At 25.1% G+C, this 24,226-nt stretch overlaps 1 protein-coding gene across 3 annotated transcripts in view; it reads left to right on the top strand.

The window, feature by feature from the left end:
- Nucleotides 1-24,226, top strand: part of LOC107163151 (uncharacterized) — a 109,939-nt gene that overhangs the window by 74,304 nt on the left and 11,409 nt on the right. For 2 of the 3 annotated variants that reach the window (XM_089225913.1, XM_015510410.2), the window contains 16 exons: nucleotides 1,301-1,460; nucleotides 2,063-2,235; nucleotides 7,743-7,873; nucleotides 7,989-8,134; nucleotides 8,225-8,389; nucleotides 8,763-8,880; nucleotides 8,956-9,284; nucleotides 11,451-11,575; nucleotides 11,668-11,849; nucleotides 12,431-12,465; nucleotides 12,836-13,005; nucleotides 19,752-19,858; nucleotides 20,545-20,605; nucleotides 21,573-21,716; nucleotides 21,827-21,931; nucleotides 22,028-22,078. In XM_089225913.1, coding sequence (XP_089082039.1) covers nucleotides 1,301-1,460; nucleotides 2,063-2,235; nucleotides 7,743-7,873; nucleotides 7,989-8,134; nucleotides 8,225-8,389; nucleotides 8,763-8,880; nucleotides 8,956-9,284; nucleotides 11,451-11,575; nucleotides 11,668-11,849; nucleotides 12,431-12,465; nucleotides 12,836-13,005; nucleotides 19,752-19,858; nucleotides 20,545-20,605; nucleotides 21,573-21,716; nucleotides 21,827-21,931; nucleotides 22,028-22,078 — 2,202 coding nt within the window. The remainder of the gene's footprint in view (nucleotides 1-1,300; nucleotides 1,461-2,062; nucleotides 2,236-7,742; nucleotides 7,874-7,988; nucleotides 8,135-8,224; nucleotides 8,390-8,762; nucleotides 8,881-8,955; nucleotides 9,285-11,450; nucleotides 11,576-11,667; nucleotides 11,850-12,430; nucleotides 12,466-12,835; nucleotides 13,006-19,751; nucleotides 19,859-20,544; nucleotides 20,606-21,572; nucleotides 21,717-21,826; nucleotides 21,932-22,027; nucleotides 22,079-24,226) is intronic. The other variant, XM_015510411.2, reaches the window with a different exon arrangement.

Here is a 24,226-nt window from a genome sequence, read left to right as displayed (position 1 = left end):
AGTTGACTAATAGACAACGACCTGACCGCTGTCCATCGCTCTATGCGATCACATCACAACATGAATTCAAATCCAAAAAAATCAACACAATAACACAGTAATATGAAAATGGAAAGAAAGAAGGAAAATAAATTAGTTATAAAAATCTTTAGTGATAGGATATACATCACTCTATAAATGTAGATATGTTGTTAACTCATATTTAAAAAAAAATATAGATACTTATATATATTTTTAGTTATTTAGTTTGGTTACAAAATGTATAAATATATATATTATATTTTTACAATATTAATGTATTATATGATGCATAATAATTGGTATTGTTAGTAACTAACAAAATTATTCACAATTTTATGTTTCTAATTTATATTTATATTAATAAAATGTTGATTGTATTACCTTTGGTCATATATTATCAGATACATTATTAATACATACCTACTATTCATCATTATTATATCTTAATGTAATCAAAAATAAATAAACCATACATGGTAAATATACGGTCATATAAAATTAAATTTCAATAAGGTGAATATATTATAATGCGTTTAAAATTATTAATTGATTAGCTCTTTTTTTTAAACGATTCAAACATTTCAAACTAGTAACCACTTTTTGTTTATTATAATTTTTTTTTATTAATAGTAACGAACAATTTAAATTCAATTCGTGTTGTGACGCTAAAAACAATAACTCCATTTTTAATTCATAATTGATTGGATTCATAAAATATATGAAAAAAAACCATACTTCTGGTATGTTAGTCTATGTTTAATTTAAAACATTTTTCAATTTAATATTGATTGACGAACAACGTCTCCAGGCACCTATATACATTATTGCTGAACTCAATTTCCATTCTCAAACATTCCATATGTATTTTTCAACTTCTCCCAGGCGACAGTCTCATAGTTTTTTTTTTTTTTTCAAGACGTTACACAGCCCCTAGCCATTTAATAATGCCATCGCCTCTGCCGCTGTCAAGTATTCACTGTATTGTGTATATTATTCTGTTTACACTCTTTGTCGCCTTCGGGTCCATTTTGATTGACCTTTTGCGCCCTTGTTTGTATTATCCTGCTATTTAACTTCTTCGCGTTTCATTACTCCAAACTGTTTTCTAGTGCTCATATTGTCTCTTTTATTTAATTCGAATTCGAGCACACCCATACACCTCGAGTTAAAAATATTGCATGCATTATTTATGTAATATACCCTTACCACCCTTAATACTGCAGATATTTAATGTAATGTTTAATCGACATTGACTTGGGTAATTTATGTAATTTCTTAGGACAAAGCAGCTAGTTGGGATATAAACGACGATGATGACGACCCAAGTCCAAGAGATGACGGAGACAATAAACATGGTACTAGGTGTGCTGGAGAAGTCGCAGCCGTTGCATTCAACCAATTCTGTGGCGTCGGAATCGCATATAATGCAAAAATTGGAGGTTTGGAATAAACTATATAAACATAAGTAACTAGTAGAATTAATTTGATGTATTTAAAGAAAATTTAATAATTCATTAAAGTGATGTTGGATTCTTAACAGTTTATTATAATACACATAATATAATACAAGTTTATATTATAATAGTATAATACAATGTATTTAATAAATACTATTTATAATATAAATATATGGAAATACCTACCTAATATTATTCGTTTATTAGTATAATATACAAGCAATACATTTTACGCGTATTAATAAATATTTGTATGTTTGATAGCATATAAAAAATGTATGATATGCATTATAAATTATACATGCAATATTTTTTTTTTAAATATTAATATTATTAAATTTATAGTTATTGAAATATAATTGTGCATCTTAGGACATAAAATTAAGCAACCTAATTTAAAAATCGATATAATATAATATTATTATATAGGTACTTCAAAATAAATTCAATAGTCATAGATGAAGATATTGGAGATATTTTATTTGAAATTTTCTATCTGTTCATTTGAATAAATTTTTAAAAGTTATTTAAGATAATAATTAAACATAAGTAATCGATTGTGCTGTTGGTATGTTTATCACAAGGTGTCCGGATGTTAGATGGGGTTGTTAACGACGTGGTTGAAGCAAAAGCATTAAGCTTGAACACAAACTATATAGATATATACAGTGCTTCCTGGGGACCAGAGGACGATGGGGAAACAGTTGATGGACCTGGACCATTGGCCAAAAGAGCGTTTGTTAATGGCGTTACATCGGTAAGTGTCATCGTTACATTACCAAATGTAATCAAAAAATTTTTATTTGTTTGCTAAAGCAATTTAACAGAAATGTTGATCATTTTTTATAAACAGCAAATTTAAATTTAAAATAATTCATAAACCATAGAAGTAACTTAGCTATATACTGAATTTCAAATGTACGTTGTCATTGAGTGGGTCACGATAATTAATATTGTGTTGAATTTGAATCTAATAAAAAATTAAAACGTACGAATAAGTATTCTGAATAAAGCTGTATTGGCATCTATTTAAAAGGATATTTTATAATTTGTTTATTTATATTACTATTAGTATTAAGTAATTTAATTTTCTATTACCTTGTATACTATACGATGAACTAATTTTTTCCGAAAATATAGCATATAATTTATTATTCTTTATTATAATGTTGTATATCGTATATTACTCTATTTTTATTAATACAATTTTAATCAATTTCAAGTAGGTAGCGTACAACTTCGGACGGTGTTATTAGGTCTGTATTATAAATAGCTTACAACAATTTATTATTATCCAAATATTTTAAAAATATTATCAACGTGTATAGAAAATGATAGGTATCGTGATAGACAGATATTTTAGAGTTCCTTCGTTTAATATTAATTTACTAGGGTAAATTTAGCATGATGAATTCTCAACACCCAGTGACTGGTTTTTAACGTTAATAACAATATATTAACATAATTATTGTACGGCGGTTTATATAGGCAAAATATACTACAAATTAATGTTCATAATATTGAAATTAGAACTGAGTAAAATCGTCAATTTATTAATGGGTTTTTGCAAAGTTTAAACATATAATTTGTTCTGAATATCCATATATTAAGAAATACATAATAATAGAGGTGCTAACTTACGTAATTTAAATCTGCATGGTTACACTTTAAGATACTTAAAATTATAATTTTAATTTAAAGTGATTGATGATTAAAATTCATCTGGTACCTTTAAAAGTACCTGTACAGTATATAGCAAGTATGCATTGTCATTGAGTAGATTACTGCAATAATGTGATACTATAATCAGATCATATCTGACGAATTTCATAAAAAACAAAAAATATAAAAAGTCAAATATTTTAAATACCTGTACGTAAATACCACGTAAAAATCAAAGAATATCCACACTGTAAACGTATACATATACACCAATATACATATATTTATTTTGGCTACTGCATTTAGTCGAAATAGGAAGTAGTAAGTTATATACAATGATATTGCGAGAGATTATGGGCTAAAATTACAAATACCAAAAATTCCCGAGAATATTCTCAATAATTCATCGCCGAACAACCATCAACCAATATTGGTTTTATTTGTATACTTTAAACTGTGTTATCTTTATCGCTAATAATCGTCAAATCACTAACACAAATACTAACCCTAATCCTAACACTAAAATAAGCAATAATGCTCTCAACACGATGACGTCATGGTAAAACAATTGGTCACGCTAAATGGTTGAAATAACCCCCAACCATAATACAGACATGTCAAAAAATCCAAAGTATTTTGAAAATAATTCCGTATCTAGTAATTGGTAATATTAATATTTAGTGCAAATTTGAAAATGTGTATTCTTTATATACAGTTGTTAATTTTTTAATTACATGAAAAAAAAACTAAATCAATTATATCATAAACTGTAACTATTCTCAAATTCATTCTCAGTTAAAAGTAACTGGCCATTTTTTACTTTTTACCAACATAGTAGTAACAAGATTCAATTTCCTGCCAATAACTTCCCTCGAAGTTAAAAATTGAAGCATTTTACTAATTTAATTCCCAAACCTTTATACAATATTAGAGAATCAGCAATAATAGACACAGAAAAAAGCAAATAAAATGGTTAATATGAATTAAACCTTGAAAAATTAGTTTAACAGGAAAAAATAGTTATTGGGAAACAGGTTTGAGGGTATCTAAGTCATTCTCGTGTATGCATTATCGTGGTTATTATCTCGAAGATTCGTAAAATCAATACATTCATTGTTCTATTCAGAATCTAAAAATTGGCTGGTATAGCTTTGTTCTAGATCACTTAAATTTAAAAAAAAAACCTAAACTTATTTTTTCAATGTAGGTAATTAAAATTTTTAACAGTATTAATTGCATAATACAAGCATATTTAACCTAAATACATAAATATATCATATGATAGACATACACACTTTTCCTCATTTTTTATAATTAAAATATTACTTAAGCATAATTTTTTGCGTTGTTTAGATTCTATAAAAGGAAATAGTAGTTGTTAATATACGTGTGACTACAGACAATGCAATTATATTTACTTTTATTGAAAACATTTAAAACATTCAAACAAAACATCAAAAAAAAAAAAACAGTTTATCTTGTCATAAAAGAATTGTGATAATTACTTTAGATAATTTGTATTTGTATTTTTTTTTTGAAATTTAACATTGATGTAAATATAATATTATTCACTAACAGATAATTTGTACCTTTTTTTTTAACATTTTTCGTTTGGAGAGTGAGATATTTGTTGTTTATTCTAAACATAAGGTGATTTGAACTATTACAGACATTTGTACGCCATTTAAAAATATAAATGGATATAATTTAGCATTACGGTTGAATGGGGTTAGTTTGGATATTATCTGGGCAAATAGAAAGATGGTAAGAGGCAATAAGGTGAAAGAACGATACTGAGATATAAGAAAGGGGAAAAAATGAGATGGGATGCGAAAAAACGGTAGATAGAACCTTAGCAAAAGTTGCCATTAAGGGTTTTTAAATAGCCTGCAACAAACATTTATTTGTACTGTTTTTATGAGCTTTTATTGGTCATTTCGTCTGTCAGGTAAAATGTGTGCATTTGTCGACAATTTATACACGCATCCGTTGGTTTCATAACAGCCTATTCAAACGAAAAATAGTAGAGTTTTTTGTTTTATATATATCAATGAATATTAAGTCGGTGACCTGATTGTTTAGTTTTGTGCTTTAATTTGTCTTCTGTTTTTATTTTTTTTTTTAACTTTTACTTTAAAAGGATTTTTTTTTCATGTGTGTGCTTGTGTAGTTGTGTATACCTTCTGTTAATGGATAAAGTCCATTAGACTAGACATACATATTCGTGAATGATTTGTGAACTGTATAAATGTCCAATGTTGTTGTATCTTAATATTCTGAATAATACGGGCTATGAAATGTCCCAGTAGTAATCTTTATTATCAAAATAAACATTTACCTGTAACTTGACATGAGCTAAACCAATAACCAATAAATCAATATATTAAATTGTCTGCAAGATGCAGTTTTAAAGTTAAAGCAGTTATATTATAATTTTCTTACGTATTTAGTGATATTTAATGATTAATAAGTCTTATAATTTGAGTTTTTTTCGAAGCAAAGCATAACATAGCTAAATAAACAAAATCATAAAAATATAAGTTGCTGACATGTTATTTATAATTTAGAATACAGATAAAAACTTTGATAATAAGTTTATTTCTACAACTTTTTTCCATTAAGTTGCATATTATTTTCTTTAGAATATAAAAGATTATGAAACGTTATGTTGTATCTAACGCAACATGATTTTAATATTATTTACGGAATTTGTCATGTTATTGATATAAGTTTAGTTATTCAGTAATTTTATTTAAATAGACTTAATTTTGTTATGTATTGGGATAGAACTATTTAGTTAACATTTATTTATTTTATCGAGTACAATATAATAGACACAATCTACTGATTTGAACAATAGAGTTAAGAACCAAATGATGCTATTTAGAATCACTATTAGATAATATGTTTGGAAATCGTATTGATTTAGGACCTTTTAGTTCCTACCTATTTAAACAGAGTTCATAATTAGTTGTTTGCGAGCTTGAATTATAGTTCATTAAGTATATAAAAAAAATATATTTTTGATCAACAGAATTAGATTCTTTTGGTTTTGAGTATCTGGTATCATAAATTCATAATTCATACATTTTTATTACGAATTAAATTATGGTTTTTCTTTAATTTATTGATATTTCATAAAATACAAAAATATTTGAGAAATATATTCTTTTGTAGAAAATCTAAATAAAAGCTAAACTGAGGTAGATAAAATAAGGGGTTTCAAAGGTAAAATATATTTTTGGAAGCTTGGAAAGATTCCAAAGTTGTATACGATAATTATTATAATTAAAATTATACATTTTTTTCATTTTTCTGATGATAGTTTGTGAGTCTTGACATCGAGGAGGTCGTTTCTTAAATTCCTAAAATACATTCTATTAAAAGTATAATTATGAAATGAAAAAATGTTTACCTTCTTTATAAAAGGTAGCATGTTATACCTGATGTAAATTTATAATTTTGTTAATTTTTACTGTTCACAATAATAATTATTTTATTTATTTCTGTTTTGATTGATTGATCATCAGTACAATAATGGTATATACGTATACATATTTTTTCTATGAATGCCTAATGCATATATTTTTTACTCATTTTAAGGTAAAAATGACAAAAATTTAAGTGAAATATTATAATTGATAACTTAGCATTCATTCAAGCTTTATAAATTTGTTGTCAGTATAATATTTGTATCAGTTTAATGTACTAGTTTAATGGAAAATAGTACTTGAATTCCAATTTTTCATTGAAAATAAACAAAATAAGACATTTACAAGATAAATTATCTTCATTAATATCTATGGTTTGTAATCTAATTTGAATATTATGGTTAATAATATATAATATTTTCAAAAGAAACAACATAATATAAAATGTAATATTGTATAATATGCGAAATGTGTTTTTTTTTCAATTACATAAATAGTGGTCTCTAAAATTATAACTTCACTTTAATGTACCTGGGTGATTGGTAGGACTAGTAAATGGATAATTTAATATTAAGGGGATTTTAATTGAACTGTAAAATTGAATAGAATGTTTTGTATAGATTATGATAATATTTAGAATGATGTGTTTCATATTTTTAAATTTTGCTATTTTTTAAATTTTATATTTAACATCTTATCTCGTAAGAAAGTGAATTAAGTTAGTCCTTTTTAAAGAGAGCGAAAGAAAACTAAAATGTATATATTTCAAAAGCGTCTTGAAAAACCAGCAGAACGGATTCCACATTCTCACCATTTATTCTTTTAGTTATAAATCAATTCAATTTCTGATTACTGGAATTTTCAACACTTTACAACGATCTATTTTCAGTTGGAACTCCCTTTTCCCGCAGAATTAAGTGTGAGCAGGCTTGTTAAATTACAATAGATATATTCTGTACCAGTACACAATTTGATTGAGTAAACTTAAATTATGTTTCCAGAAATATAAGACACCTTGTACTTAAGTTCAAGTGCAACTTTAGATTTAAACAAATAAAACAAAATCATTTTGACTTATTTTTTATAAGTATGTGCACTAGTAATTTTTACCATACAAATTATACATAACACACAATTATGTCAATTTAGTTGATTATTTTTATGCCTACAGGGAAGAAAAGGCAAAGGTTCAATATTTGTGTGGGCTTCGGGTAATGGTGGCCATCATACTGATTCTTGTAATTGTGATGGATATACAAATAGTATATATACTCTGTCCATTTCAAGTGTCACTCAAAATGGGTATGCATTGATAAATATAAATTAATTTAGTTTATTTGTTTGAAGGAATATATCTAAAGTCGTATTATTTTTAGAATCGTTGTTATTCTTTGAATAAATGCTAAACAATTTACAGAAACAAACCATGGTATTTGGAAGAATGTTCATCAACATTGGCTGCTACATATAGTTCTGGAACTCCAGGAAGTGATCATGGAGTGACAACAGTTGACATGGATACAAAAATGAAACCAGAAACCATATGCACTTCCGAACACAGTGGTATTTTACGTATTACAAATTAAATATAATATAGATCTATACACATAACTACTGATTATTAGACTAATCAAATAAACTTTCGAACGCTAGGAACTTCAGCTTCAGCTCCTATTGCAGCTGGCCTTTGTGCTTTAGCCTTAGAAGCAAATAGTAATCTCACTTGGAGAGATATGCAGTATTTAGTTGTCATGACTTCGAATACAAAACCTTTACAAAATGAATCTGGTTGGACAACGAATGGAGTTAATCGTAAAGGTATGAAATAAATAATGTAATTGTACTGTTGAAATTAAGCAACCAATCTTTAATTTTTTATTTTAAAACATATATACTAGTAAGTATACTAAGTATATATATATATATATAGTGTATATATAAAAATCATAATAACTTCTATGATTAATCCATTAAAATAAGTAGGTTAATTACTATTAAATTATTAACTGTTGAGAAAAAGTACAATTAGTTGCTCAGTCATGACATTTTAACATTAATTATTCATAATAATACTTAAAGTTCTACATAAATAAGTTTAATTTAGTATCTTACATCAACTTGAAACAATGTTAATTAGTATAATTGCTTAACTAGCTGTTATATTAATCAATATAAAACATATTTTATTTAGTAAGTCATAAATTTGGTTACGGACTGATGGATGGGGGTGCTTTAGTTACAATGGCTGAACAATGGACAAATGTCCCGTCACAGAAAATTTGTAGATCCAGAGAAGACAATAAACAAAGGTACCATATACATACAAACTATCATTTTCTTCCATTTCAACATTTAATCATTTTCACTATCTACTTAAAATCTAGGTGGATTGATCCCGCCCCGGGTAGTGAACTAACTATGTTTATGGAAGTGGATGGATGTCAAAATAATTCTGCAAATACCGTTAACTACGTTGAGCACGTGCAATGTCGAATATCACTCAAATTTTTTCCTAGAGGTGATTTGAGAATCTTATTGATTTCACCAATGGGCACAGAATCGGTATTATTATTTGAAAGGCCGTTGGATATAATAAGCAGTACGTTTGACGATTGGCCATTTCTGAGCGTACATTATTGGGGTGAGAAAATAGCTGGCCGTTGGGAAATCAAAATAACTAGACGAATGGCTAATTCAACTGCTAAAAGTCCAGGTAATATATATTATATTAAAATATAGCAAATAAATATCACCTTAAATAGTTTTAATTTTAATAAATTAATATTCACTTATAATATTTCAATATAATTATTAAAAAGAACAATTTTTTTTTAAATTTTAAATTTTACAATAATTATTGTTTTTACATTCAGTTCTTTCAAAGGTTTCGTTCGTTTTTTAAACATTTATTAAGACGCTTTGCTAGTGGAGTTATTTTTTTATTAAGGGGAAATATGTAACTTCGTTGCCACCGCCCATTGTATTAGTGTTGGTCATCAATGATAATATTATTAGTGTGTTCAATCGTATGCAGGTACCCTATATACGCACACACTGAACGTTTGCACAACGACAGCATCACAGACCAAAAATGAAAAGCCTAATTTTTAACTCAAAATACGCTTTTCACGAAAAACTCTCACTGTAGAGTGATCTCATATGAATATATTTTTTTAAATTTTCTACAGAGAGCATAGGATTTTGATTTTTAATTTGATTAAAAATAACATATCTGGTAAAAATAACAAACGCTTGTAAAAATTTACCATTATGAAGTTTGGCTTAGAAATAAAATTTTGAAAATTCAAGTTCAATGCACCTTGTTAGAAGTCTCCCCCTTTCAACAAAAAGACAATTTTATATAAACAGGGTGATTCTTTTATCAAACAACACTCAAAAACTATTGATTTTTTTCAAATTTTTTTTTTTTTCAAAATTTTAGAACCATCTTGTTCTAGAACTAAATCTTTTTTAAATATTTTCACCCTTTTATTTATCAGGTTAACCATTATCGACTTTTGATTTTCAAATGACAACCTATACTTAAAAATTCATAAACTAAAAAGGCTATTTTTTCATTGAATTTTCACGTTCAAATTTTATTTTGCGTTAATCCGTTTATAAGATATAGCCTCCCAAAGTTGGGTGGTTTTGGGCGGTGTTTGTGTGTTATAGGTGTATGTTAGGTGGTATTTACACACAAACACCATATAAGTGTTGTTTGATAAAAGAATCACCCTGTATATATATATACCATGTGTCCGTGGAAACAGGGTACACTTTACCACTCATTATCCTGTACATATTTTTCAATTCTATTTTTGGGACATTAAATTAGACTATTGGATCTTTAATTTCGATGACTTACAATTTTTTTAACTCACGTATTTTACGCATGCGCAACACAACTTTACTTTTTTTAAATGGCAACCCCTATTTTGAATATCATTTTCGAATTAATGAAATTTTTTAAGTAATTTTGATCTAACAACTACTACTCTCAATCCAATATTGACCAAATGAGAGTGAGTTAAAATTCAAAAAAAAAAAAAAACATTTAAAAAAATTATTTTGTTATTTATTTTTTAATTTTAATTTTATTATTTTAAACTCTACTACACATTTTTTATTTACAATTCAATTTACAAAAATCACTAACATAAGTTACTCGATAAATTGTTCAAAAGTCCCTCCATTATTTAAAACGCTCATTCGGTCAATATTGGATTGAGGGTAGTAGTTGTTAGATCAAAATTACTTAAAACAAATCCATTAATCCGAAAATGATATTCAAAATAGGGGTTGCCATTCAAAAAAAGTGAAGTTGTGTTGCGCATGCGTAAAATACGTAAGTAAAAAAAATTGAAAGTCATCGAAATTATAAATCCAATAGTCTAATTTAATGTCCCAAAAACAGAATTGAAAAATATGTACAGGGTAATGAGTGGTAAATTGTACCCTGTTTTCGCGGACATACGGTATATATAATATGTATATTAATAATAATAATAATTAATAATAACTATAATAATTATTAAGGTAAAATGTAAGTGTTTATATTTGTTATTTACTATTTCATCAATATTTATATCATTCAATGCATGCGAGTAATTAGCTAATAAACCTTATATTATTATAAAATCTGATTATACGGATGCTAATGTAATTTATTTCACAAAAAAAAAAAAAAAAAAAAAAATGATTCAATTAGAGTTTCACTCGACATATTTAAATTGTATATTTCACTATAAAAAATATTCTTGATTTTATGATTAATTATTTTTATGATTGATTACTATTGATATTACTTTATTAAAAAGTAAAAAAAACATAATTATGATATTAGATACATTTGTCAAACCGTTAATAATTTGTGTAGGACTATTGAAAAAGTGGCAGTTGATATTTTATGGTACATCTGAGCCACCGGTAAGATTAATTCCCAAAAAGAAATTCTTCAATCGGATTCAGACAAAGACAAAATTAAAACAAAACGAAAAAGAGGTATAAAGTTGGTTAGCAGGGCATTTGGTACTGGGTTTATTTCCACTGTTATGAATTTAATAATATTTTTATTTTTTATTTAATTCCTATAGGGGTTGAAAAAAACCAAGTTTCAAGGTAACTTGGTGAATACTAAAAATGATTCAACAACTCCAGTTAACGCTAGTTTAAACAACAATGAATCAATAAGCACATTAACTCCATTCATTAAACATCCGTGTATAAATAATACAAAATATTGTCAACAATGTTTAACTACTTACAACGAATCACTGTGAGTATCATATATACTTATAGCTGTAGAATAATATTTTATGTTAAAGATTTAAAATTGTTATGATTGTATTGAGAATTTCTTTTAATAATTGTTATAATTTTTGCATACAGTAGTATTAAAAATAACTTTAAGGTTAATAACTAAGTTCATACACAAGGTACTTTTATGAACTATATAATGGATTTTAAACCATACAATATTATATATATGGTATATAATATAATATAAATATATGTTGTATTATTGATAATTTATCTATATATTTAAGTATTAACTTTAAAATAAATTGAGTTAAGAAAAATTTAATAACAAAATAATATCTTTACTTAACTTTTATTCTTATATAATGAATGATAATTATAATATATAAAATATAATTATACCAAAAATAATAATGATGATGAATAATGCTTATATTGTTAAATATTTCATATAATTTCATTAAAATACATTTATTAAATACTAAACTGTATTTTCATTTATAATACATAATCAAATTGTACCTGTCTGATATGAATATTAATCTAATTGCTTTAATTTATATTAAAATAATGGTTATTAATTGTATACTATTACAGATGTAACCAATTTAATGAAACGGACATTGTATATTGTGAGTAATTATAAACTGTATTAACAATATTTTTTTTCTTTATGTCTTAAACAAGTATTAAAAAAATTTTATTTTATTTTTTTTGTAAGTTAAGTGTTTATTATAATGGCTAATGAGCTTAATACCGAAATAACAACACGAATATTTAGTTCGAAAATATTATGAATTTTAAAGAAACAAAATACGTTTCTTTTTAATTTCTTGCTGTAAATCTATAGCATATTAACATTTAAATATAATAATAATTTATTATTCATAGTAATAAACAATTTATAGAAATTTGATTATTTGTGTTATTATTATCAATGGAATAATATTATTGTAGAATAAGAAAAATTAATTCTCTCTTGAATTTTATACGATCAATTAGGTAACTGCTCCAATTCGAATAATGAAAAAAGAAGAGCCAACGATGACAATGTTGATACCATATTTTACAGTTCTTTGAAATCTGACCGAAACCATGTGACTAAACCTAGAATAGGGTTGGAGATCGTTATTTTCGTGATGCTGTTACTGATATGGCATAATTTCTATCAAGTAAGTGGAAACTCTTAAAATGCATGTATTGTCACTATATAATTTCAAACAATCCATATTGACGTCGAATATTAAAGACGGCACACTTATGTGTTCCCCTCTCGATAAGCCCCGCCCATGTTCTCTAAATAGCCTGTAGTTGAAAACGTAGCTACGCTCTTATGGTGTAAACGAGTTATTTCTTTAATGCGTTTTACCAAACACCACCGGGTCTGTGGGAAATCTGCGTCGGTGTGATACAAATATAAACATTTATGATTGTTTTTAATTTTGATGAATACGTTTTGCCAATAATATACTGAACATATCTATAAATCATCGACAACATGTACAATTTAAAACGTAAGTAAATTTGCTGAAACTAACCATATTATTATTCATAATGTAATAATTTAATAATTTCATGTTTAAAATAAACGACTTTCTATAAGACAATTATTTACTGATTAATTCAAATATTTATATTTTTAATAAAGACAACGTTTATTATAGTAATATAATAGGTACAAATAGATAATATGTGCATCAACGTGTGTAATAATTTAGTTCGTTAGTAGTTTTATTACAAAATATAGATATATATTATTACGATTTTGTTATATTATGATTTTTAGTTTTTACTCATTTTTATTTGATAGTGTTTCAATTCAGTCTGCGAGGATTAGGTCTCATTGCAATCGTGGTTGTAGACATCTATTTTTATTTTGGTGCCTAGTTTGTAGCAATGGTCTAGGTTAGTTTTCAGTTTCAAATGGAAGATTTGAACTTAGTTTTGATCCAATTTATACGATTTGAACGTTTTGACTCATGAGGTACATTAGTTAAGTCACGGTAAATTATTAATTAGGTTATAGGTTTATAATTTATAAGTATTCATATTATTTGATGAATTATTTATGTAGGAAAATAATAAATATTGGTTGATTTATGATCAAGAAAGTAGCCATGTATATTGTATATTAATTATTACGTATACCTGAAAATTAATATTGTTTATCTTTAATATGAACCTTAGTTATTACCTTCTTAAAAATATAATACGACTATTATTACATTTTTAAACGATAATTATTTCATATTTTGATTAGAATACAAAACGAGTACCTAGTATTTAAATGTACCAATCGATACTTTTGATACTTAGTTTTATGATGGTTTAATATTTATTAAATAGTTCATGGGGTACTCAAATTATAATAAAAAACAATTTAAAAATCTTATGAAGAATTAAAAATTATAAAAACCATTTAAAAATACTACATTATTTTTTTTTTTGAATAAAACGAATAGTTGCTGTAAAATTTTAAGAATATTGTTGGCAGTAAAATAATATTTATAGTGCATTCAGACCCTCTTACAAAATAAACTTTAATATTGTCTCTCTATATTATGTCAACAATGTAAACTTAAGTTTTTTGTTCAGATAAAAAAATATTTCGATAAAATGAATGGTAATATGTATTGTATATATTATTCAGGATAATATATTAAATGTTTATGTTTAGATACATTCAAACCATAGTTTTAATTATCATAAAATAACCTTGGTAAACATAAATAAATAATTGTAAAATGATTAAATACAATCGAATTTAAACAAAACATACTAAGTAATCAAAAGCAATACCCAAATATTATTTTATTAATATTTATATTATAGTAATAATACATTTAGAAGTTGGTTATCATTACGAATATTTTAATCGTTACCTTTTTAAAAGATGATCCAAAATTCAAAAAAAAAAAAATATTATTTTTATAATATTTCTTAAATGTGCTACATAATCTAAATGTTGATTTATTTAATAAAATATGCTTATTTGGTTAAATTAAGTTTGATAAATATTCTATCCGTTAATCTATATGATTCTATACAGTGAAAGTCGTGTGCAAAAATCCAAGGTATCTATTATAAAAAACATCATTACAATATTTAAATTATTAAAACATAACTTTTAAGTTAAATATTACCAAAAAATGTTGTATTAATTCCAAAATAATATTCTAAAGTTCATAAACTATGTATACATTTGTGGTATTTTGTGTTAAATAATAAGTAAAAACATATTTATAAAGGTTCTAAATAATAGACCTATTACGTTTTATTGGGGCATAAGAACGGCTCAGAAAAAAAAAAAAATAATAATCCAAGTGATTATGATTAGTATTAGGTATTGAATAAAAGAATAAAAGTGTTAATGTGATATATATCTTCACTCATTAAATCTAATACAGTGAAAACTCTCTATAACGAATCTGAAGGGACCATGTGATTTCTTTCGTTATTGAGAGGTTTTGTAATAGAGAGTAATTAATAGGTTTTAAATCAAACCAACCATTATAAGTTAACTTAATGTTATTTACGTAATATAGAGTTTTTCGTTATAACGAGTTTTGTTATAAAGAGTTTTCACTGTATTATATAAAGTTAGTACGTCAATAAATTATCCAATCAACCAAAAATTAAACTGTTTAAATTTTAAATAATATTTATAATTATGTTTAAGTAAGACTTTCTCAATTAATTTGAGAGTTAAATTTTCAAGATCAAATGTACGTGATAAATAAATTACTATTTAAGTTTGATTCTAAACATATATTTTTTTTAGTATGATATTAAAAACAGACAGCAGGTAGAAAATTATACTGAAATTTTATTATAGTAATTTTATACAGATTATTTATTAAACTAAAGTTATGTAACTCAATACATGTGTGCTATAACCATAAATGTGGATTAATTGTTGTTAAAATGTAGTTAGCTACCTATAATATATAGGTATCAGATTGCTATATACAAACATATATAATGTATGTGGCTAACATTGAATATAAAAGCATACATTTATATTGTACCTTTACCTTGTGCAGATTAAAAATCTAATCTAGAGCATTTGGAGGAGTGATTTGAAAATAGGTACCATACGAAAATTTAGAGAGAAAATGATAAAAGAAGATTGAAATGTTTTATTTGTGTAGATACGCAAGATAAGTCAATGTTTTTGACGATTAAAGTTTAGTGATATCCAATAAACACATAGCAACATAGCCTACCTATAGAAAATACTAATAGGAACACTGAAAAGAGACATGAAGGAAAATAACAAATTATACTATATTAAATATACCTATTCAACATTACATTCTTCGATATAATATAAATAGAAACAATTTTATGAGCATTTCACATATTATATCTACTATTTATAAGAAAAATAAAATAATATAACTTATATGACGATATTATATGACATAATGTCTAGGTATTAATAATAGTTATTGTTAATAAGTAAATTTAGTTGAGGGGCTTTTGTGTTTACTGCTTAATTTAAATACAGTAAATTGAAAAATAAAATTGAATCTAGTCTAATAAGTTATTACACCGATTTAATGATATAATTATATACATTATTATAATTATATATCTGGTATATTAGTATTGTATATTACTATAACAAGTAATCCAACCATCTAACCCATTAATAGGCATAGTATAATTACTTATTTACACAATAGGTACCTACTACCTATCAAAAGATACGATGTGTGTTTTATATGATAAAAATATATTTTAATATTTAAGATAGGTACGTATGATAAGTTTTCTGAAATGTTTGATTCTATCGTGGTAAATATTTTGAACGACAGTCGTTTATCACCATTTTTAGGATAAACATCAAGTCTATAATTTGTTCCCTTATCTTCCGGTCACACACTTCATTTTTTTCTCTTACGTTTTAAAGTAATATTTTTTAGTATTTCCTTTGAATGCAAATAGTTAGGTTAGCACATAAAATGGTGTTCACTAAATTCAACGGAAATTGAATAATAAGAACTAAATCTTGCAAACGGCACGTATCGTCATACTTTTCCGGTCTTGAACTCAAGTATACAATTTAACTGGTATTTTTTGAAATGTTTCCAGCAAACGTTCTGTTCAATGTTTTATGACTTTATGTAATATAAATATAAATACTTTTGGGGTTTGCTATTCTTAAAAAAAATAATAGTAATAAACAAATTGTAATTCTTTATAATATATTATTCTATAAACTTTAGATTGTATCAAGAAATAATTCATACACTATACAATTTTCCCATTCTCCACTAAATATCCTCATATTTTTTTTTATTTGTAGTTATATAATTTATTTTAAAACAATGGTAATTTATGTATTATAATACTTATACATATATAATATATATACTAATATATAATGTATTATAACGAGCATATTGATACAATTTAAAAAGTAAATAAATTTAAACATATTTGAGAATCGAATAGGTTGTATTGATGATAATAATAATAAGTCACAATAGTTAAGCAGATGTAATCTCTAATTTTAATCTTACAATAATTTTCGAAAAAATCTTTACTTTTTAACAATAACTTGATCTGGATTTCAATTTTTTTTTTTAAAGTATTACTTAGTATTATTCGTTTACTGAGGTATTTATATTTCTATAAATTATTGCATTTAAAAAAAAATTAATCAAAATTAGTTTTCTTTTTATAAAATAATTAAATATGTTAGTTTTTTAAATTTGATAATTTCACAAAGATGGAAATTTATTTAGGTAGGTAGGTGTATACATATTTAAAAATTGAATTGGTTTTGAATATTTTATGATTAGGGTTCGTATTTCTCGCATACGCATTTTCTTTATTTTTGTAGTCTGCTGATTGTGATATATTATATTTTGTAAGATATGTATTTGTTTTATGAATTGGTGATAAAATGTTTAAGCTTGATTTTGTAATGGTTCGCATATTTTATTAAATTTTATAATAAAATGTTTATGTATTGACAAATCAAAGCATTGTATAACAATACATTATTAGGTAGGTATCATCCGAGTTCATTTTTTGGATACATCCCAAAATATACATTTTTAATATATATATACTCTAGAAAAAAAATATATATATATATATATTATATAATAAATAGTTAATTTCAATTACATATTCACATGCTTATTAAAAATATATATATATATATATTGCAATTAGTTCTGAACCAAAATATTAATAATAAATAATATACTACATATCTAAACTATTCAATTTCAACTAATCACTAATTTCTGTTCATAATTTATTATTAAATAAATGAAACTATTAATTTCATATTTTAAAGCATTTTTTGATAGTTTACATTGCCATAATCACATGCATATTTTTTTACTTACTAAATAGTTAATATTATAGTATTTAGTTGTAATGTTATAAACTTTTAAAGTTTTAAGTTGGTACTAATCATAAATGTTTTATAATTTGTGATCATATTAATTTATACGTTAAGTTAACTTATACTTAAGTTTATTTAGATCAATTGATAGGTACATCTACTTTATTTAAGTAACATCACAATTGGATATTTATTTTGAGTTTTAACATAAAAAAATTGTTTATGCATCCTATATTATATTAAATATTAACAATATTATTAACTAGACTATTAAATTAAATTTGTATTTGTATTACTATCTTGTACACAATAACATTTTTAAATTATATAATATTAATAAAATCGCTTGGAATTTATATACACATACTGGTGCGCTATCTAGTTGCCGGAATCCTACTAGTGCTGTAAAATTTATAAATATAAATATTATTCATCATTGAACAAACTGTTTTCTTTGAGTTAACTAAAATCAACAATTGTTTACACATAAAATACATCCAGTAAGTGAAATTATGATAAACGAACATTGTATATTAACATTGACTGTACCTATTTTGTATATTTTATTATGTGGTTCTATAACCGAACAGAACAATAAACACTCAGTACACAGGAAATGGGTCCTCTTTCAGTTACCAAAAAAACAAATCTTAAGAAATCTGATTGTTTTTATTAAGAGTAGAAAATACTATGCGCGATATTAATAAATTCCCTTACGAAAATATTAATATTCATACAGTAAGACTAGTAAGAGTATTTACCATGAAATGCATTGGCATACCATGAACTATTGAGATTATACCAAACAATAATATGTTAGGTATTTTATTTTATGCAAGTTGTAAGGGTACATCGTTTTTTTTATTTTTAACGTCACATCACCGGAAACTATAAAAATAATAACAGCATACACGTATGTTACTTTAATATTATTATCATTCAAGAATTTTATAGATAAAACTTTTTCTCAAACTGAGATAGATAAAAAAAAAAAAAAAAAACAAAACAAAACGATGTATCATTCCCTTTTTTTTATGAAGGTGGTATAAAAACTATAGCAGTTATACACCATCGCATCCGTCTAGCGGTGTAGACTGAAGATACTACTGACTAGTGCCCAAAAACTATATTGTCTGTATTTATATATAGGCGCGTCTTGTAAGTCGCATATAAATAAACTCCAAATTCAATTGTCCTGTAGTTCGTAATGAATAGTTTTGTTTTTTATTATTCACATTTTAGTTATCTCTTGACTTGTCCGGTGGACGGATGCCAGGTTAGATTACCGAGGAAATAACGATAGGAAATTCAGTACTCTGTGTCAATAACACTAACACTATATTATTGTTGTTCACAAATCATCAAATTGTTGTATTGTATATTAATGTGCGTATGTACACTCAGCTAATACACGCATATGATATGTTTTTATATATATATAATATAGTAAAATACATAAAAAATAAAAATAAAGGATCGCATCTGGACCATATTTTTTTGCTATTTTTTTCTACGTATAAGTTACAGACTACATTTGTATGTGTCTTTCAGAAAACAAGATTGGCGATCGATTGTGGAAGAACACATGGTAGTGGAACGACGGCGGCTGCTAAAACAAACGAGTACGTAAAACATTCACTAGCACTACAACATATTGGGTGAGTCTGAATACTGAATACCTAACCTAACCTACATACAAAAAAATAAAATACATAATAAAAATCTATAAAAGTATATGGGGTTATATATTTTCTGGGAAACATTCAATATATGTACAAATATAAATATATATGTTAGTTCAATCGTAATACAAAAATAGTACCTAATATAATCGATTTGTTTGGAACGGGTGTTTTATATTCCATTCAAGATTTCATTAAGAGTAGTGTAATAGCATTTTGGCTAGATATCAATAACCTCAAAGCACATGTCCAAATAGCTTGTAAACTTAACTTACTGTATGTATACATTTTAATTTTGTCGAACTTAATGAGTTCTTTTATAACACTTTCATGCTTGGTTCGATTCCATTAGTTTTATTTTCGGATAATAAGAAAATATCAAAATAGAAGCCACTATAATTTACCAATTCAGTAATCAACCACATAACATTTTAATTGTAATGTAGTCAATATTTGGACTGAATATACACTAGAATTTATTTAAACATTTATAACATTTCTAATATTTCTATTTTTTAATTAAGGAAGAACATTTTTTTATAATAATTCAACATAATTTATATTTTATGTATAGAACACAAATTTATATAAACTAAACCGATGAAATACAATTTACAATGATAATTATATTAAAAAAATTTATTTTAATGTTTTTATCGTAGTCAAAACGAAGAAAAAATTGGAATAATGCAATGTGCATTCGAAGAACCATCGACCATGAAGGTATTAAAAAAACACTTTTTTTTTTTATTAATCTTAAGCCCGGCGACTAAGGTCATAAGCTGTTGTAGGGGTTATGAACTGTTTTATAAGGTTTTGGTACGGTAGGTTGTTTTTACGGTTATTATGGTAGGTAGCAAACACGTGTATGTGTGGTAAGGTTTTTAAATACTATATGAACCCGGGTGGTCACCCATCTAGTAGCTGTGGCCGTTACTTACTCCCAGTTGCATTTCACGATTGGTAGCAGCCAACGCGCCACGCCAAGCCACAAAACACTTTTATTATGCACTTTAATTATGTATTATTTTGATTTTAGTGCTTTGTTTTTATTAACAGTTTAGAATAATATAATTTTCAGATAAAAATGTTATAATAAGAGATAAAAATCTTTGTGTTTGTTTTGTATTTGTATGGTATATTATATTTTAAATGCAACCACAAATTCATGATAAATAATAACAAAAAGATAAATTTCCAAAGACACTGGAGGTTTTCATTGTTTAAATGAGAACAAATACCAAGGGAACTGATATTAGCTGTTTTATAAAATTTTTGAGATTTATAGATCCGGGATGATTACTATGAACTACGTTGAACTATAAATACGCAATTTTAATGTATCGTAACTTATTTTTTTTTTGTTTTACGATCTTTTCCGCCAATTTTCCTACACCGTTACCTACACTAGTTGCACATATATATGTAAGGTCAATACATCTATACAAATAATACACTTCATACTAATGGATATTATTATGAATAACAAAATATGTAATAATACGTTTCTGTATACTCAAATTTCTTTGAAATCCATCAAAACATTTTTCATTACTCTGGTTTTACAAATTCATATTCATAATATATTATTATAATTATCTTTAAAGATAAATCTCTATAATTAAAGTTATGAAAAACGTCATTACAAGCGTATGTGTATTGTGTAATTAATAATACATAATATTTTCAGTTTAATAAAAGTTATACGTCAAGTAAACAACAAATGAAGAGTTATGAAATCCATCAAGAAGGTATTAAAAAAACATTGAAAGATATTATTACAGAAATTGAAGAAAAAGGAGACTTATATTATATTCCCCCTTCCAATAAAACGGTACTTAACACTTTTTTTAACTATGTAAAACACTGTACCTAATTGTCATTTTACTACTTATAATATCTAAAAATACATTTTTTTTTTTTAATACTTACTTTTATTGGTAGGATGATGAATATCGATCTTTTATTGAAACAAAAGATCAAAGTTCAGTATCAGAAGAATTGACATGGGACAATAGACAATTTATATGTCTATGGAATGACTTAAAAGTAAATACCTGCATATTATGAACTTAATATTATTATTACCATTAATATAATAACGAAATAGTAATCTAATCTAAACTTTACATATGATTTTTAAAGATTGGAGAGCAATCCTTTCCATACAATGAAGACTCCAATAATAAAAAAGAAGTAAGTTATTTTAAATATAAAATACATAAACAAATTTATAACATTGTATTTTCGCTGCATAAACTATGATCGTTAGTTTGCAATAAATGTTTATAATAATTAGACGATATTTGAAATTTAAATCAACAATTAAAATGGTACAATAATATTAAATGTATTGTTAACTGCCAAATATTTAGATGCATTACGAAAAAAAAAAACCAAACCAAACTTCTTAAATTAAATTAAAAATAGTACATAAAATACAATAAAATACATAGATTTCAACGTATTTAAAAATAAACTACTTCATAAATAGTATCATTGTATGTATATCAACTAATTAGTCTGATAATATTTCACATTTTCAAGACTGTTTTAGAATTAAAATTATCAATAAATTATATCATTATCGTAAACTTGATCAGAATCGAAATCTGAGTAGTGGTACCTATTGTATTTGGCCCGTGGTAGTATGGTATTTTAAGATCACACCCGTTTTCCTGGTTCATTTCCAACATATTTGCACGCAAGGCGATATTTGAATACAGTCTAAGGTAACGACTATCCTATCGAACTCGCTCTCTAGTTTGGTCGTATCAAGCGTCCAGTCACGCTGCTGTCGTCAATAAAACGTAAGCGCCTTTTTGTTGATTTTTACCTGGAACTTCAGTTTTTTTTTTTTTGTTTTATGTAGATGATTTATTAAATTGTTTGTTATCGACCTTACGTCATTGATTGAAATCGAGTTTGAAATCCTACCCTCTGTAGCTTATAGATTCCCACCAGTTAATATTATTTCGCGCCTGATGGACCCAAGCCAAAGGGTCAATTCGCAGAAGAGCCGTAGCAATATTGTGTCTGAAAGAGGCTTCAGGCCTTCTGACCGATATGACTCGACGAAAAAAGAATTCTTAACTAGTCTATCTCAAAAAATCTGGCGAGCGTCATTGGTAAGTGGTTTATTAAAGCTGGCGCGTGTATAATTTAAAAATCTTGTATTTTGTAACTGAGCTGAATAGTTTTTATTAATTGTAATCGTACAACATAAATGTATATCATAACTAGCCAAAAAAAATCAACAATAATATAAACTAATTGAAATATTTTTTCCTAAACCGAATTATATTGTACATACAAATAATAATTTCATCCCCTTGTTTTAGAAATAATATTAATTTATTTGACGATCATAATAGGTTACATATTTTAAAATAGATATGTTTTTGTGCTGGTTATACATTTTTTTGATCGAATTTTATTCTATCAGATATTTTTATGCAACACTTTATTTATTGCCATATTGAAACACTAATTAATAATACTAAAATATTTATACATATTATATAATACATAATCAAATACTTCTTAACTTATTAAATTCTCAACGCCACATAAAATATTACACGAAACGTCTCACTGTAAAATACACAAAAAAAAAAAATTAAATTAAAAAAATAATCTATGATTCTTCAATTTTCTTAGCAAAGAAATAAGAAATATGCTACTTTTTTCTTTCAATTATTTCAACATAATACAACTGATATTAGTTTTTTTTATAATAATCGTGGGTAATGCAATATTTAAAAATGTACTGACAGGTATTACAGCTAGGATACTCTCATTATTTTAAATTGAAATATTTAGAAAATTATATTTAAATTGTAATCAATAAATTTAAACTTTGAATGTATACAGAAAAGTGGAGGGTTTAATTTTTTTTCTTGACATAATAATTATTAACAGTTCTTGAAAAAACTTTTTTATATTTTTTTGTAAAATATGAAAATATAATCATAATATTATTATGACCAACTTTAATTTTTTTCTCATATATTCAATATTGGATTTCAATTTCATAAAATAGTTACTGACATGTTACCGTTATTTTGCTTCAAAAAGAGTCAAGTTCCATGTATAATGTATATTTATATAATAAAAATAAATATCATTTTGATTAAAAGATATTTATTAAAGTACCCGTCAAAATTTGTTTATAAAATCAATTTATTTTTAAATAGAATAGTCATAAAAGTATTTTACATGCTTTTATTAAAATAATATTTCATTTTATTTTTGAAAACGTATAAACATAGTTTGATTTAAATATTTTTCATAAAAAATGTCATATTATAATATTTGTATTAAGTGTATTTTAAAATCACAATT

This window comes from Diuraphis noxia, unplaced genomic scaffold, assembly GCF_037042655.1.
Source record: "Diuraphis noxia isolate RWA-SAM2 unplaced genomic scaffold, SU_Dnox_SAM2 contig0004, whole genome shotgun sequence".
NCBI classification, from domain to species: Eukaryota; Metazoa; Arthropoda; class Insecta; order Hemiptera; family Aphididae; genus Diuraphis; species Diuraphis noxia.
This window is presented reverse-complemented; position numbering and strand designations above follow the sequence as displayed.